Source organism: Thermobia domestica, chromosome 4, assembly GCF_964235325.1.
Source record: "Thermobia domestica chromosome 4, izTheDome1.hap1.1, whole genome shotgun sequence".
In the NCBI taxonomy this organism is placed as follows: Eukaryota; Metazoa; Arthropoda; class Insecta; order Zygentoma; family Lepismatidae; genus Thermobia; species Thermobia domestica.
The window spans coordinates 216,204,538-216,222,053 of NC_137457.1; the positions used below are offsets into that span (position 1 = coordinate 216,204,538).

Below are 17,516 nucleotides of genomic sequence, written 5' to 3' on the forward strand. Positions count from 1 at the left end.
AAATGCCCTATCGAAAACTACAGTGTTGCCATAGTTGAAGCAGTGTTGCCAACTCAGCATAAAATATTTTTGTTTGAAGTAGCACCATGTACAAGTGTGCATAGATTTTAAATCCGTTATTATCACTAAACATAACAGTGAAGTGTAGTGGTATAGTGTTGCACACTGTTGTAGCTACGTGTGCTGAAAATGTACACTACAATGGAGAAATCTGATATGTGGCAACAGATTGTAATAAAGGAATCTAGCTCTCAGATTATGAATTTGGTTCAAATGCAGAACACAGATAGTATAACATAACAAAATGTTAGCAGTCTCACAAAATATTGAGGCATTTCAAAAACGAAATTGAATGATGCCATTTTTACGTCCTGTGTCAGCTCGGGAGCTATGTAGGGCGGGCCCTACGGTGTAAAGTGGGATCCGAACCACTATGAAAGAGAAAGATAGCAATGAAATGTAAGATGAAAAGTACAACAAAGACATGTCCGAGACGGGATTGGAACCCTCGATCCCCAACATGTCGGTTGTCTAATCTTCTAGACCACACGGCTATCCGGGCCGGCTAAAAACGAAATGAGGTAGTAATAAAATAATTATATTTTCAATGTGAATATTGTAATACTAGCAGCGTTCACCCCGCTTCGCTGCGGTCACCCCGGAACGCAATAAACTTTGTTACTTAGATAATTTTTACTTTTTCGCTTTCAAGTGATATGATAAAAACCATAGAAGATTGCAGTAAATGTTAACATTATATCGCCTGTCATTTATGTTAACCCGCCCCGCTTCGCTGCGGTCACCCCGGAACGCAATAAACTTTGTTACTTAGATAATTTTTACTTTTTCGCTTTCAAATTGCAGTAAATGTTAACATTATAGCGCCTGTCATTTATGTTAACCCGCCGAGTGACACGATCATGCGGGTTGCATATAAATACGTTTATTTTTATACCTATGATGAACTAACAAAGGATTTGTACGTTATGGACACTTGAATGGTCAATTATCTCAAGACACTGGTAATTAAAAATTAAAGTGATATGATAAAAACCATCTAGGGTCCAAATCCTAATAACCCCCCAAAAATAAAAGAAATTGGTTCAGCCGTATTAGCGTGATGAGGGAACAAAGGATTTGTACGTTCTCTTTTATAATATAGATTACAGTGTACAAACATAATCATATGGCATGTAGGAGAGGAAGTAAAAGAATATGTCACTTAACACGAAAGACATGAACCAAGAAAGTACTCTTCCAAATATTGATAAGAAAATCTGGCAACCAGTTTACAGAAATGGAAAACACGTGTTTCTTTCCTCGCGTGTATCATTTTGTTTTCGTGAATTGTCTGCTTATTCACCAGGGCTCAGAAGTATAATGCAAAACCTTCATTTTTTATAATTCATTTCTTTATTACCGTCTGTCGTCACATATCAGACTTCTCCATTGAACATTTTCAGCATACGTAGCTCCAACAGTGTGCAACACTGTGTCACTACACTTCACTGTTATGTTAATGATAATAGTGCAATTTAAATCTGTGCACACTTGTATATGGTGTTATTTCAACGAAAATATTTTATGCTGAGTTGACAACACTACTTCACCTATGGCAACACTGTAGTTTTCGATAGGGTATTTTGTTCTCATTATATTGTGGAACTTTTGTTTTGATTGCTTTAACGGTTTTCAAAATATTACTTTAAACGTACATAATTCCATGATATAATTTTCTGGATATTCAAATTTTTAAGCCCGAAAGCTCCTACCCTTCTGATCCATAGCACGTTAAATTTTGCTAATTTTCATTTCTCATAATGCTCTATCAGATGTGCTATGTGGTAATCAGATTTGAGCGACAACTTGGGGGACCTCCCGTACAGTGCTCACCAAGTGCTTTCTTGTGGACAAACACCATGTGCGGGGACAGTATCGGGATTCTCCCGTTTCCTTCCATTTTTATCATTCCACTGATATCATCCATCTCATCATCACCGTCTTCCTTGGCTTCGGTATATGTAGGTAATGCAGGACGTTAAACTAAAAGAAATGGAAAAATTGTAGGTACACTGGAAAAACTTGCTTTATCCCATTCCTCTACTTTGTTCTCTCCCTTTCTTTATTCAATCCAGTTTTTTCCTGTCACTAATCGCATGCGAGTACTCCTATGTCACAACTGACAGTTGGAAATAGATAACAGTGGCGTACGCGGAATTTCGTCAAGCAGGATCAAGATTTTAAGTTCATATCGTTTCAAGATATATACGAGGGCTGTCCAGAAAATAAGAGACGTTTTGAAATAAAAAATGAACTAACTAAATTGTATTATATACGTTTGAAAGGTACACTCTTAAGCTATAGTTCCACATAATCGCAATGCAAATTCAGGCATTTACAATGCCAAGGCACAAGTTTTTTAATATCACTGCGGCAGAAATCTACCGTCTATGATTTCAAACACTGGCTTACACCAGAATGCAGTTCGGCATCAGTATCAAAACATTGTGTAGCGATCCGTGTCTTCATCTCTAGGAAGAGGTGGTAATCACTCGGCGCCAAATCCAGGCTGTATGGTGAATGATCGAAGACATCCCATCCATAACCATCCAAGAGCTTTCGGGTACACTTGGCTGTGTGTGGACGTGCATTGTCGTGAAAAACACTCATTATTTCATATCCGTACACTTTACATAGGTGGCAATTAATTTCAATTACCTTGTAGTTTTTTGCAAAAAAAAAAACTCATCTCAGAACGCACCTCACAAGAGCCGGGATTTTCTATTGTAGCGCACATTCTAACACGACACAGAAAGCACAGCGAGAGCGTCACAGTCCTCATGCTACCACACCTGGATGCGTACTGAGTGTGGCAACATTCTGACACCAAGATGGCCACTCTAGCCTCACCCACTGCCGCTATAGGCCAAAACGTCTGGTACTTTCTGGACAGCTTCGTATATATATTTTTATGATATCTTATTCAAAGGAAGCGAATAAAATCCGGAATCTCCTCTTGCGTACGCCACTGATGATTCATACGTTGCTAGTCAAAAACTTTAAATTTCTGGGACTTCTGACGTATTCCTGAAATGCTGTTTTTCTTCAGGAAAAAGAATATGGTGCGGAGTTGTTCATTTTATGAACTGATATTGCCTAGTGCCTTGTGCGTCCGTAAATGACAACGGATTTAAATCAGCATGGTTCGTTGACAAAAAGCAGGTTGATGTTGTGTAAGAACGTAAATTCAAAATCTTTCAACAAATTTTTCAATAGACTCAGAAATAAATATATGTTTCATGTACTCTATTATAATGTAATTAAATAACTAACTTATTTTCCTTTATTTTCAGATAGTATCTTCGAATGGTTCTTTGAGGATTTCGATTGCTTCCAAATTACTGGAATTCGCACCAAGAGATTCCGAGAGATCTTAGAGCAGTTGAAAATACCTGATGGCTTTCATGGTATTCAATGGACCCGAGTGCCAGACATGCTGCAAAGTAACATATGTACTCTTTGTTATGTCTTCGTACAGACAGCGCTTGATATGGTCACCGAGGGGAGGCCCAAAGAGGAAATAGCAGAGTGTATGATTTACATGTGTACCTTGTTCAACATTGCAAATGAAAGGGTTTGCCGTGGAACTATCGAACTTAACACGGTAAGAAAGAAATCAAGTATTGTTCTATTATCACAATTATCTCTCTTTCTCGTGACTGAATTATTAGCGTTATTATCTTTGGTAAGGCAATATCCAATCCAATGAGGGGTCGTTTACATACCACGAAACACGGCAAGGCGGGAGGAGTTTGCCCTTGCGTTACGAAATGTGACATAGGAGGAATGGCTTTACGCCTTCGTTACGTAACGCATATTTTTTGCTGTAGTTTTTATTTTTATTCTCTGGTTTATATGCAATCTTTTAAACAAATAGATTTATTCAGTTGTTTTCTTTTTTATATAAATAAATAAATATCTCTATTGTTTAGGAAAATTGCTAACATAGCTTATATAAAATGAGTCATACAGAAGGGATTCGAAGCGGCTACTAGACACTAGCATGAGTGGATATGCCCTGCGTGAATTACAATGCAATAAAATTCAATTTTGTGGCTATCGCAGCATTGCATTTGCGGCACACGAAGCTTTTCTCGAGTTAGTTGTTAGTGATCGCAACTACCGCTTAAAAACGCCCTCGCGTTCCTACTCGTATTGCTATTTCTAAGAATATGATTCAAAATTTTTTATTTGGATCATTACCCAGTCTATTCTTCTAAGAAGTTTCACATATGAAATAGAAGCTCTTTTTTCGTGAAATGATACTATTTTCAGGGACGGAATGATCCACGATTTGCAGAGCAAAATAAGACGCTAAAAGCTAAATTCGTCGGATATTTATCTCATACTGTTTTCTCTCTCTCTTTTTGGATTTGAATTTTTCTGAAGAAATCGAGTTTATTCGCATTCTGACACACATTTAGGACAAAAGTAATTTGAAAAGGGGTGAACTGAAACCCAAAGTCAAAGAAAGATGCTTGAAAGCTTGTTTAGAAACGAGATATCCCTGCTCGTCGACGCGTGTACCTACATCGAATCTGTGGTCGACGAGGAAGAGAACTTCTTTGTACCATCGACACCGGCAAACTTCAAATACAAGAAGCATCCTGGATCTCGAAAAAAAAAAAGTAAATGTCAATTCTTTAACTCTGTTTCACCTTCATCTTCCGGCAGTACTTCTTTCTTGCCATTCATCGGTGACCTAAAAGAATGGGTGCGATCTCCTTGGGAAAACGACAATATGTAATATCTAAGAATTAATGCTGATTAATTAAACAACGTTATGGGGTTAAAATATTACTACGGTATTACCATTTCCTAATACTTTAATTTGTTGGCGAAAAACACTGCAAATTTATTCAGAATATAAATATTTAGCATTTGTAATAAATAAGGCCCGGATTTTTATGTTTTTACATATTTTTTCCTTTGTATGTACGCTGGTGAAAATATGAAATGTTCGCAGATTACCAAGTAAAGAGCCATATAAACCAAAATCACGTTACATATTTTTACATATTTTGAAGTCTGTTACATATTTTCCGTCTACTATACATATTTAATAAATAAATTCAGTTTTCTGGTTCCTTTTCGCTAATTTTCTTTAAATAATACGCAAATAAAAATAGGCGTCGTCAGTTATCGCTTCCAATCCTGAAAAAAATCTGTTTTCTTATATATAAATAAAGAAAACAATATAAGGATTTTTGTGCTTATCGCCTTTGCAAGCAGACGCCACTCGGATGTGTGCCGACAAAACAAACTAAAACGCATACAGTTGACTGGCTTTCTCACCTTTTTTCGTATGTGCAACCTCTACGGAAACACAAGAAACTCAACATTGTGCAGGGAGAAACAGGTGCGAAAATTGCCCGAAAGTTCCAGTCAGTTTTGAAGAGGAATCCAGGATACCTAACATTGAGGACTGCATGCAGGATATTGGATATAGAAGAAACGGAGGCCCCTGAGGAAATCAGTCCTGGAAAATGTCATTTGCTGAAGTTCGCGCCTGTTACTTCCTGCAACGTGGAGAGGTCTTTCTCAGCCTATAAAAGGATCCTGACTGACCAACGACTCTCTTTAGCTCCTGAACAATTGGAAAAGTATGTAGTGGTTCATTGAGCATCAGCAAAGTAAGCGCTTTTTTTCTAAGATTTCTTTCATCATATACAATAATGTGTTTTTCATTTTTTCTGAGACAATTTCATTTGTTACTAGTAAAAGCTTGAAGTATCTGTGGCAAGTTAGAGAATTTTTCGAATACCACCATATAAAATAGTGGTTCATGGTACGCTCCGAAAGTAAGCGCTCGTTATTTAAAATATTTTTTCTCTTTTGATATTCAATAATGTGATTTTCATTTCTCCACGAGACAATTTTATTTGCTCTTAGTGAAAATTTGAACGTATCAGTGACAAGTTAGTGACAAAGTTTATCCATTGCGTAAAATTATTTAGTGGTTCATTGTTCGTCCCAAAAGTAAGTGCCTTTTGTTTAAATAAATATTTTTTTTTGTGTGTTCATATGTTCAATAATGTGATTTTTAATTTCTTTATAGATATTTTCATTTGTTTCTTCTGAAAATTTGTACGTATCTGTAGGAAGTTATTTACACTTGTTAAGCTTTTACTACATAAATATGTTACAGTATATTAATTAGCTAAGAAAATAGCACAGACACAAAATAAACACGAAAAAATATTTTTTACATATTTTCATATTTTTAACATATTTCTTACATATTTCATTGATTTTTGCTACATATTTATGTACATATTTCGGTACTTTGGACTACATAAAAATCCGGGCCTTAGTAATAAATAGTTCTGCTATTAAAATTAGTTTTTTTTTATTGTATTAACCCCCAAAATAAGCAAAATTGGTGGAAAAAACATATATCAAAATGCGTTATGCTGTGGCTCAGTGGTAGGGCGTTCAGCTCTGGTGCGTGGAGTCCCCGGTTCGATCCCAGCCCCCGCCAAGTAACTTTGTGGTGGATAAACACCGTGTGCGTAGGTTTTCTCGGAAGTTTCCTGTTTCCTCCCACTTTCTTCATGACCCCATTTCATTCATTTCTCATCATCAACCGGCATAAACGTGGGACGTAAGACTGAAAGATTTCATTTCACTTTCATTTCAAAAAGCGTTATGTGCCAAAGGGGGAAAAAGATTTCGGCAAAATGGGGAGGGGATAAAAATTGGTCAAAAATTACTTTACGTAGTATGTAAACGGCTCCTGAGGAAAAAATGCTCCGTCCGTTTTGACCTATTGTTTTCTTGATATGTTAAGAGTAAAATATAGCTCCAATTGAAGCACCTCCCAAATAATGGTGTATGGCACATTTTGGCCGTTTCTAGGTTATTAGTAAAATCATGCTGTACAGAGCATCACTAATATACTGAAAGACTCTATTCTACATTGCCCAAGATATAGCACTAGTAAGCTCGCAAACTACGAACGGAGCATTGCTGTTTATTCGTAGGAATTCGTCAATTATCTGATTCGGCGCAAGAGACTCAAGTTTTAATTCCCAGTCAGTGGGAAGTCCATGTCTCATATAGCCTCGCTACTGAAAGGGACGCTGAACTCAAATCAAACAAAAAATACAATTATCCGAACTCCAGTCATCCGAATCGCCAAATATCAGGATGTACACCAGTAAATATAAAGAAAGTACATTAACAGAAACTAATTGAAATATGAGCTGTATGCGTATTTGTTTGTAAAATTTTATCATTTCCTTCAAATTAATATTTAAGCTGACGTTAAAATTTTCTATTCAATTGGAATTATCGAAGTCTTCAGCTGGATAATTCTGACCAGTGTTTCTTCCAGATATGTTTTTTGAGGGGCACTGCCCCCCGGAAGAGACCAAATTAACACGTTTATAATTCAAAAATAAATAGAATAGTACCAGAAGTGTCCCCCCCGGAATACTAAGTGTATCCCCCCGGAACTTTTTTTCTGAAAGAACGACTGATTCTGACTGTTACAATTTCATAAATTTCAGACATACTGTATTTATCTATTCTCATATTCTAAAAAATTTCTTTTATATAAATATGATTATTCCAATTATCCGGATAAGCATTGTATCTAGAACCATTAGTTCGAATAATTCAAGTGTCACTGTATACCGCTAGGCGAAGACAAATAACAATAGATATAATCTAATACTTAACAGTGTATTATTTTACATACGAAAATAAATGGAACAATCTGTTCTAGCAAAATAGAAACAATCAATTAATTATTATTAAAAACGATTGTTATATATTAGGGGCTTAAAATCTTCATTTTTTCTCAAAAACTACGCATGAGAATTCATTCTTAAATATTTTGTTCAGTTTGATGTGTCTTATTTTTCATCAATAATATATGATGTCAAAAAAAGGTTATTTAAAAAGAAAAGAAAATGACATGAGAAGAAATTTATTATAATTGACATATATGTATATATCTTGGCTATTTTTCGACGTCTAGATATTTCTGCTAGTGTGGTACAAGCTTCTATATACAGGGTAGCCCAAAAGTAGGCATACAGACCCGTACTGATACCCGTGCCGTCATTGCTTTTTTTATCATTTCTTATTGTTATTGTTCAGGTAGACTTAGTTTCTATATCATTTGTTCCTAATGTGTTTTTACTTATATCTTAAGCTCGGAACAACCGAAGCAAATCAATCTATAAGCTAGAATGTTATACTTGATCAATGCAGGGGCAGGCCCGTGCTGGGATACTAGCGAGGGCGGTGGACAAGTCTACCAAAAGGGTGCCTATAGAAAAGTGAATATATATATCAGCGGCGGCTGGTGCTATATGTTGCATAGTTGTGCAACTGGATATTTTTTTAAATATATTTTTAAGTATTAAAGTAGTATATCAGTAAAAAATAAACCTTTGCTCTTGAGCGGAAAACAGTACTAATGCATTTCTAAAAAATTCAATTTAAAAAACTGAAAGAAAAAGAGAGATTTACATTTCCAGTTGCAGCGACCGTTGCCACTGGAAGTAGTAACATTGAACATACGGCTGTGAGCTCCTATTTCTTAACATGGGGAAGTGGATTTATTCTTGCCTCGCTGCTATCTTCCCGCATAGCTCTCTTCCAGTTGCGCCACACTCTGCAACTGGTATATAGTCAGCTTCTGTAATACTTACGAATTCCTCCGCTTGGCAGCGCTTGACTCAATTGATAGGTTGAGTGAGATATAGACGCTTAGAAGAAAGAAGTTAGTCACCAAACAGAAACTCGCAAAGAGCAAATACGCGTCTAGTGGTACCAAGGGCGGATCCAGGCTGAAGGTTGGGGGGGGCGGTCATTCGAAGTCAATAGGTTTTATTTCACATTTATAATACAAAGGTAAAAATTCTTGGGATAGGTTTTATTTTTAAAATAAAAAGTATCTTATTCTGGGGGGGGGAGGCGATGGAGTCACGAAGAAAATGTCTCATCACCGCTCTAATTCCTAGCTCTGTATCTTTCGTGCACATGATCCCGTGTTCGATTTTCGGCGGAGAGGATAAAAAGTTAATCTCAAATCATTCACTTTCAATATTCTTCTGTCTTCTTTAGTCTAAATTGCTGGAATGTTAAATTATTATTATTATTATTATTATTATTATTATTATTATTATTATTATTATTATTATTATTATTATTATTATTATTATTAATGATAATAATAATAATAATAATTTTCGGAGGAAGAAAATCTTAGATTTCATGTTTCTTTATACTAGAACAGCAGACAAAAATAAGTGGTTGCTGAAAATGGACTTTTTGTTCCTTATATTCATACAAAGAAATGCTAACAAAACGCATATTGTCGGAGGAGAGAGGTCTGTACCCTAAAGAAAACAAAGCGGAAAATATTGGCAGTAAGGATGCTTTTTATTCAGAAAAACTTGGCAAGCAGCATTTCAGATTTCACTGAAGCCAGAAAAATTTGAAGCTCGAAAAAAACGGAGAAAGACCTAACATTTTAAAATAATGCATAGTTTACTTAATTAAATAATCTTGTTTAACTGCGTGCATGAATATATGCAATTTTCTTGCTTTTTTTCTTCTTTTTGGGTTAACGATATCATTCATGGCTTAGATCTACAGCACATGCTATATATTCGATTTATCTCTTGTTCAATAACATGAGTGTAGAAGTTTTGTATATAAGTAGTGTATACACGTACAGTGGGAGACACTTCTGGATGGTACAGCCATATGGAGATTTACGGCAAGAGTGCTCCACCAGTTGAGTCCAAAGTATTTGCTGGAAGTATTGCAACCGAATTAACTTTAAAAGAAGGCGGGTGGCATAATCGCCAGGCAATGAAAATTCCCGTACACTCGCGTGAAATTCCCACTACCGTCTACAGCATCATTTCTCCAAAATAAAATGAATCTTATATGTGTGTTATGCCAAATATACTATTTGATATTCGTCCTATTCGCGAAGATAAAGTGCAACAACAAATAAAAGCCCAATCCTGTTGCTGTTGGAATGAACTCACTTTAAGTCGTTTGATCTGAAATGACTTTACAGAACCTAAATAAATATTCTGTCACTTCAGGGGGGAGGTAGGAAGAGCAAAATCTCCCCTTCTACTGTATGAAAACATATACTTTCAATCAAATGCTTAGCGGGAGTGAACCCATTGGTATAGCGCTTTTACGATTTGAAATCTTGCTCCCAAGCCATCTTTTGTCATAACTGACAACATAGGAGAACGGAAGATGCAAATATGATGAAGGGGAAATACACTCACATGTGCAAATTCAGAATTGGAGACAAAATGATCGGATAGCATCCATATTTTGTCGAAAATTTTGATTTTGTAAGTAGACATGTAAAAGCTCACCCGAACTTGAGAGCATCCCATTACCAATTGTTGAATTAAAGTGGAGAACTCAGTTGAGAGCATCAGATGATTACGGAGGGAGAGAAACATCTTAAGATATGGGGAACGAACAATGGAAAAAATACCAACTTGCCTCGACCGGACTCGAACCCTAAACCCCATAATTACGAAGCCACGCCTTTGCTCACTCATCCACGGAGCCACACAGAGTCGTGCGGTCATACGTCAGGAAAAGCGTTCGTTACGACCAGTGATTTATTTGTAGGGGGAAGCTAGGAAAATTCCCCGTCTCTAGTTTTTCTTTCCTTAGCACTAACTTAATTACTGTTGTCCCAGCCTGAGAAGAATATTTTCCACCACTCTAGAAAATTTCCTAACAATTTGCATACATTTTAAGCAACACAAAACATTTATTCATCGCTGTTCTGCATAATTATACTTACACAAAGGAATTATTTTCAATTCTATGAATTCCCGTACCAAGTAAACAGAAGTACTGAGTATGAAATTCTATATCTCGCGAATAGTTTTGCAGAAAATACCTAAGCTAAATTTTCTATTGGGAACAGGGAGAAGCACACACGCGGAGCTTAGGAAGCAGATTGCGCCCATAAGATTTGTTTTGGTCAGTAAGGGGCATAAATTTACATTCAAATGGCAAAATCACACGTTTAATTATGCTATAATTTTACTTTTAAGAACTCCAAATGCGTAGAACGAAGGCATTCTTTTTTGCTTGGAGGAATAAAATTATGGCTGAAGGTACTACACATTCCTTGCTACCGTATCGCGATTTAATTAAATGTTTTAAAAGTTTTTAAAGCTCAGTCCCTAACCAAATTGATAACTGCATGATCTATCTCTTTGCAGTTCACTTAAAACACTATAGAAATATCGTAAAACTTAATAAAAGGAAAAAAGTTCTTTCACAGCGTGAAGCTTACGATTATTACCATATACTTATAGCGTAGATGGTTTGTGTATCTTCTTTCGTAGCTCATTGGATCCGTATAGAATTCCCATTCCCGTGTTCGAATCTTCGCGTCGCTGTTTTTTATTTTTATTTTATTATTGATCAGGTAGGACTCCAGTAGAAAGAAACATATGGTTACAGTTCAAGGTGTGATTCGATATTCTGCAAGTATTTATTTATTTTTTTCTTGTCAAGCGAAAAATTGAAGTAGAATTTTACATGCGTAAAACTTCTAAATTTGACTGTTAATAAGATCTATGAATAAGATTACAGCTCAAAATAAATTGAATTATCTTCAATTGTAGTCCATAATTAGCTATGGTCAAGGAAATGGATTTAAGCTGTTTTGTGTGTGATCAGCACATTGACTTCGATCATCCGTATTTCTGGAAATAAATATCACTAATTTTGTTTTTTTCGTTTATATATAAAATTCTCATCCTTTAGTCCTTAACAAAACAGAGATTATTGTTCAAACTGTCACTATGGGATTACATTTCATTATATAAAAAAAATTAAACTAACTATATATATATATATACTTAAAAATATCGAAAATAATATGACAAATATTATGAACAATTTTATAATAGAACTAAGCAATGTTTTATAATACACTAAACTGAATGAAATACAGGATATTTGAAGTTAGCGATAATATTGTCAGTAGATTCTGAAATACAAGTTTCTTGAACAGATAGGGACACTTCACCTTGAAATATACACCTTGAATTTGATTCTCGATAGAATCTGAAATATGTTAAGAACTTTAAACCTTGAATAACGCAACACAAGTTTGAATCCCATGGTTGTAATTGTGTCGTTACAAACTCACTCTTTTTATATAAATCAACCAATCTAAAGCCGGATCTTTATTCAAAAAGTATTTTCTCCTTTACGTATATTTCAGGGAGAACATTTAAGGTCAACATTTTATTAGCAAATGTAGCAACTGATCAAATTGAATAATGCTAAAAATAGCCTACTTCGCTTGCTAGAACTTATCTTTGGTAGAAGTTCATACATCAAATCTTTTTTTTGTGTTTCTTGTTTTTTGTTTGTTTGTTTGTTTCTTAGGTTTCTGAATACTTCGGAAGATTTTAACAGAATCCTTGTAATTATACATTTATGTTTGCTCTGTTTGATATGAATAAAATATTTCTCATGAAGAAAATGGTCTGCAAAGCTTTTTGTAGAATGTCTGTTATTAGTTGTAGTAGTTAGTTTTACTTTAGCGTCCCATTCAGCAGCGAGGCTATATGAGACATGGACTTACAGCTTAACGTGGGATCCGAAACCATAAGCTTCTACTGAGAATCGAGCTCCGTTTTTAGGGAAAAAAATCTAACCACAGTCAGTACCTTCCCGTTGGGGTTAGAACATACCCTATTATTATACTGGTATTTGGAAGCAGTGATAATTGGTTACGGATTTCTTGACCTGGAAGCAATCACACTCGTGTCCCGGCAAGACAGGAACAGACCTGGAGACGACGACACGTCGTGATACGCACGATGAAATTGTATGATACTGTTAAATATTAAAGTTAATGCATCATTTTTATATCAATAGATAACTTAAATAAAAAAGACAGTAACAATACTATTAACGTATATCTACATAGTATATAAATTAAAAATACGTTGTCTATTATAGCGAAAAATGGATGAACCGTTTGAAATGAATTTTATTGACATAGTTAACCTCTAGCTTGGACTAGGTTATTGAGATCTTGCTCGGGAGAGTACTCCCAGTAGTAGTAACTAAATACACGATTCTGATTGGTTGGCGTTATCCATATCTTGCTACGTAGCCTATACCTCTGTATATAACAAAAATCATACGCTTGTTGCTATCGGTCCTCGTGGTCGTGTGCGCTAGCGTTGTAAGCTGGGAACAAGAATTGCTTTTGGCGTGAGTTCAAACCCGGCCGAAGGAAATTTATCTATTTTTTTAAATTGTTCATAACACTTTTTTCAATAAAATATTATGAAAAAGTACTCAAAAAGGAGATTTGCTTATTTTGGGGGAGATAAGTAGTAGTGGTAGTAGTAGTACAGCAGAAGCGGATATATATATATATATATATATATATATATATATATATATATATAACTTTCCATGAAATCATGAAAATAAAAAAATGACTTCCAACTCTATTCAGAAAGTAGGTATATTGGCACGTGTCGAACCGAGTTGTTTGCTACGCGACGTTATGCCTTCAGGCAAACTTCTGGCTATCGACTAGGTAAGTCTTATGGGCCACTATGAAGAAAGAAAGAAAGAAAGAAAGAAAAAAGTATGCTTGTTTCATGGGGAGAACAAAATATAATAGTCTATCTGCTCCTTGACATTAAGTGTTTGAAACCAATGCTGTTATGAATATCCATTTTTCTAATTTCCTTAGGAGACTAAAGAGAAACGTTAATTCTCCTATATATGAAAGAAAAATATATATCCCATATATCACACATATAACAAAATAAAATAGCATATTTATCTACGCCTTGGCGTTAAGTGCTTTAAAATTGTTCAGAATATTTTCTTTATTCCCATAATAAAAAGAAAAAATGAGAATTGTTAATTCCCATAGAAGAAGAAAGAAAAATTAAATTATATTTATTAAACAAAAAGAATAAAATAAAATATATTTAAAATATATTAAAATAAAATATGACTAAACTAAGTAAAACATTTACTCCGAATAGTCTCTGCAAGTAATTTGTAGAAAATTGTCAGAAATAATGAGCATAAACTATCAGGTCTAGTTCTAAAAGTGTAGCAAGTGATAGTTCTAAACTCAAGTAGAATATTCACTCTGCTTCATTTAAATAATAGACATTTTACAAAAATAATGATCTTTTGGCTGTATCGTAAATATTTTAGTAAATAAATAAAATACATAGGTATAATTTAATCATCGCAACTGGATAGCTGATTCTGAGGGTGAAGATAATGAATATTACTACAAACTGGTACAAAGGTGGGTGCCGCAGTGGCCCAGTGGAAGCCGGTGGGTGTAGCTAAGCAGCCTGTAGTGTTGTCAACGGCTCGGCTCACGACTCAGTCACCTCAACATACCGAGCCGGTTCGAGATCCATAAAAGTGATTAGATGCTAATACAATACGAAGTATATGTTCTATAAGCCTTTCCCACAATTCTACTGCTTGGGGCTGAAATCAGTCATTACTGAGGAAGTTAATTATTCGTCCCTGATTGAAAACTGTTCCGCGAAGACATCTTTAAACAAATCCCATTTTTATGGAACATAGTGAAATTGATCAAAGACAAGCGCTACAATTCGAGTCAACTGACATTTGTGTATGTGCGGCCGTTTGCCTGTTTCACAACTATCTTTTATTGTTTTGGTTTCATTTTAATGAAAATTGGCTTATGGTTTCAACTAATAATCCTATTGTTTGGGATTTAACTCTATCAAGAATAAGGGGTGAAAGCTAAAACACACCCTTTGCACATACACATATATAACAATTTTGTGTTATAGGCAAAACAACTGAAGATCATTTGATTAGACAAAACATAGGCTATTTTTACTTTAGGCCATCCGCATCATTCGAATTTGTTGCGGGTGAAATTGGCAATGGATAAGCGCGTAAAAGGGACCAAGTTCCTCTGAACTTCGAAACTTGGTTATTTAAATGTTATAATAAAATATGTTTAAAAATAACTTCCACCATATTGAGTCAATTTGATTCAATATGGCGTATATTTTCTTTGGGGCTTCTCGATCATCCCTATTAAACGAAGTCAATTGGGGTCAAGAGAAAAACGAAATTAACTTTTTCAGTTTTACGTCCAAAGATTATGCCCTGTAGACTAAGGGGGACGATGATTGAGGGATGTAAATTATGATGGTAGACTTGATGGAATGATAATGTGGGAGGAAACGGAAGTACGCCGGCTATCAAGAATTAGAGGTTGAATTACTTTACCCTGCCGTTTAAAAAAGATCCAGTATAACTTCTGTAAAAAATGTTTAATTTTTAAAGAATATGGTGCGAGTGTAATTTGGAGTTTATGAACAAGCCACACTTTTAGGGGTAAAATCAGTCAAGAATGACCAATCGCCCCCTCCCAATCATGTTCCCTTACAAAATTCCAAATATTGTTTTGTAGGTTCCCAATTAACTCCGCTGTTTGGAATTATGATTGGCCAATAATAAAGGAGTAAATTTCATTCCTGTTGTCATGTAACACGAAATATTTCGTGTAAATTAGTTTTGTGAAACATAATGTGTTTTGTTTGAAATTAGAGGCATAAAGTTATTGTTTTGAGTTGAAGTTGGAGGGGAAAAAAGGTGAATTAATTTCATTTCGTGAAACTGTTAACAACATTTTTTCTCCAAAGTTCCAATTTTTCATGAAATAGTAGGTATGTTTTCTTTCAGGCTGTAGTTAGGTCTATTGTTTATGCTGTTATGCATGAGAGTTGGGGAAATTAAGCCAATTTCAAGATTACATTTTACGAAAACTTCTGTGCTTTTGTTAAACCTGATTTCATGAAGCAACTTTTATTTTTATTTATTTATTTTTTTTGAAAGTGTAAGAACTACTATTGTTGGTAGGGACTGAAACTGATGAAGAGAAAGATAATGCAAATGTAAAAGTTGAAACGAAATCCGCTCGCTTCTTTAACACACAGCACAAGTAGTGGTGAAAAAAACGTTATTTTGTAAAGAAGAAATAAAATATATAATTCTAGCCCCAAATGTCTTTTGGGCATTAATTAGGTAAAAAATAAAATTAAAACTAATTTTTCTAAAAACGAAATAAAATATTTAACTTTAGCTCCAAAGGTCTCTTGAACATTAATTGGGATGAAAATAAAATCAAAGTTGAATTTGATGAAGAAAACCTAAGACATTTAATCCAGCTTCAAATGTCTTTTAGGTTAATTGAGAACAAAAATGAAATATATAAGTTCTTTACCATTGAACAAAAGAAGAAAAGATAAATAAAACGCAAATATTTGGAAATTAAAGAATTCTAGTATTTAGTCTAGTCACCTTCTGCTTCTACAACGTCACCCAAACGATTAGGTATACTAGCTACAAGATTCGAGAATATAGTTGGATGTTGTTGGAAATTATTCCAGAATTCTATTACATGTGCCTCAAGAATTCCTTTGTTACGGTCTTGTCGACGTTCTTTCCATTCTGGAACCATTAACGCCCAAAGATGTTCTATGGGGTTAAGGTCTGGCGATCGAGGAAGCCATTCTATACATATTAGCTCTGGATGATCTTCCAACCATGCTTGAGTTTGCGTCGAGATATGAACACCGCTGTTGTCTTTCATAAACACGAATTCCTCTTGTTCTGGAAATTTTTCGTGTAGAGACGGAAGCAGTGTATCCTCCAGTACTTGGATATAAGTCGCACTAGTCATTCGTCCAGGAACAGGAATAATATCGCGCGGACCTTCAGCTGTCATAGAGCCCCAAAAATGAGCTGAAACTCGTCTTGAATGTTCGGTGCGAATGACATGTTGTGGAAGTGTCGTGTCCCGCGTGGCCTGTATAATATCATTCTCGGTTGCAGATCAGACAGGAACACCTTCTCATCAGACCAGATGACGAGATCCCAATAGGCTTGTGGAAGACTCACGTTCTTCTTAGCCCATTCTGAACGCCTTTCCTTGTGGTAATCTGTCAAAATAGTTCTCATAGCTGGTTGTGCGTGATGGAGTCCAGCCGCAGTAAACCGTTGCCTTACTGTCTTATGTGAACATCCTAGTTCAACAGCTTTGTCTCTCAACACAGACACTACTTTAGTTCTAGGCACTTTTGCTGACACTAGAATCACAAACGAAATACTCCACAGGATGTTTGAATGTGAAGGCGTGTAATAAGGATCAGAGTAATATTATGGGTTGATTTATTTATTGATGCATGTTCATTGTGGGTATTATTAATTTTATTTTTGTAAAGAAGTAAGTTACTACCCGCAAATATAAATATAACTCTAACTAAACTCTTTTTCTATTTTTGAGAAAATAATATGACGAGTGTGGATCTTTTTATTTGTTTTTGGGTGTGAGACTGTTGACCAGGGTAAAAGAAATCATGATTTTTTTAAAAAAATATATCATTTTTGTTGAT

General features: G+C 35.1%; 1 protein-coding gene across 1 annotated transcript in view; it reads left to right on the top strand.

Moving 5' to 3' along the window:
• Positions 1–201: 201 nt before the first annotated feature.
• LOC145683031 (sphingomyelin phosphodiesterase-like) overlaps positions 202–17,516 on the top strand; it is an 83,144-nt gene continuing 65,829 nt past the window's right edge. Inside the window, exons 1-2 of the mRNA XM_081754388.1 lie at positions 202–289; positions 3,354–3,664. Coding sequence (XP_081610514.1) covers positions 202–289; positions 3,354–3,664 — 399 coding nt within the window. The remainder of the gene's footprint in view (positions 290–3,353; positions 3,665–17,516) is intronic.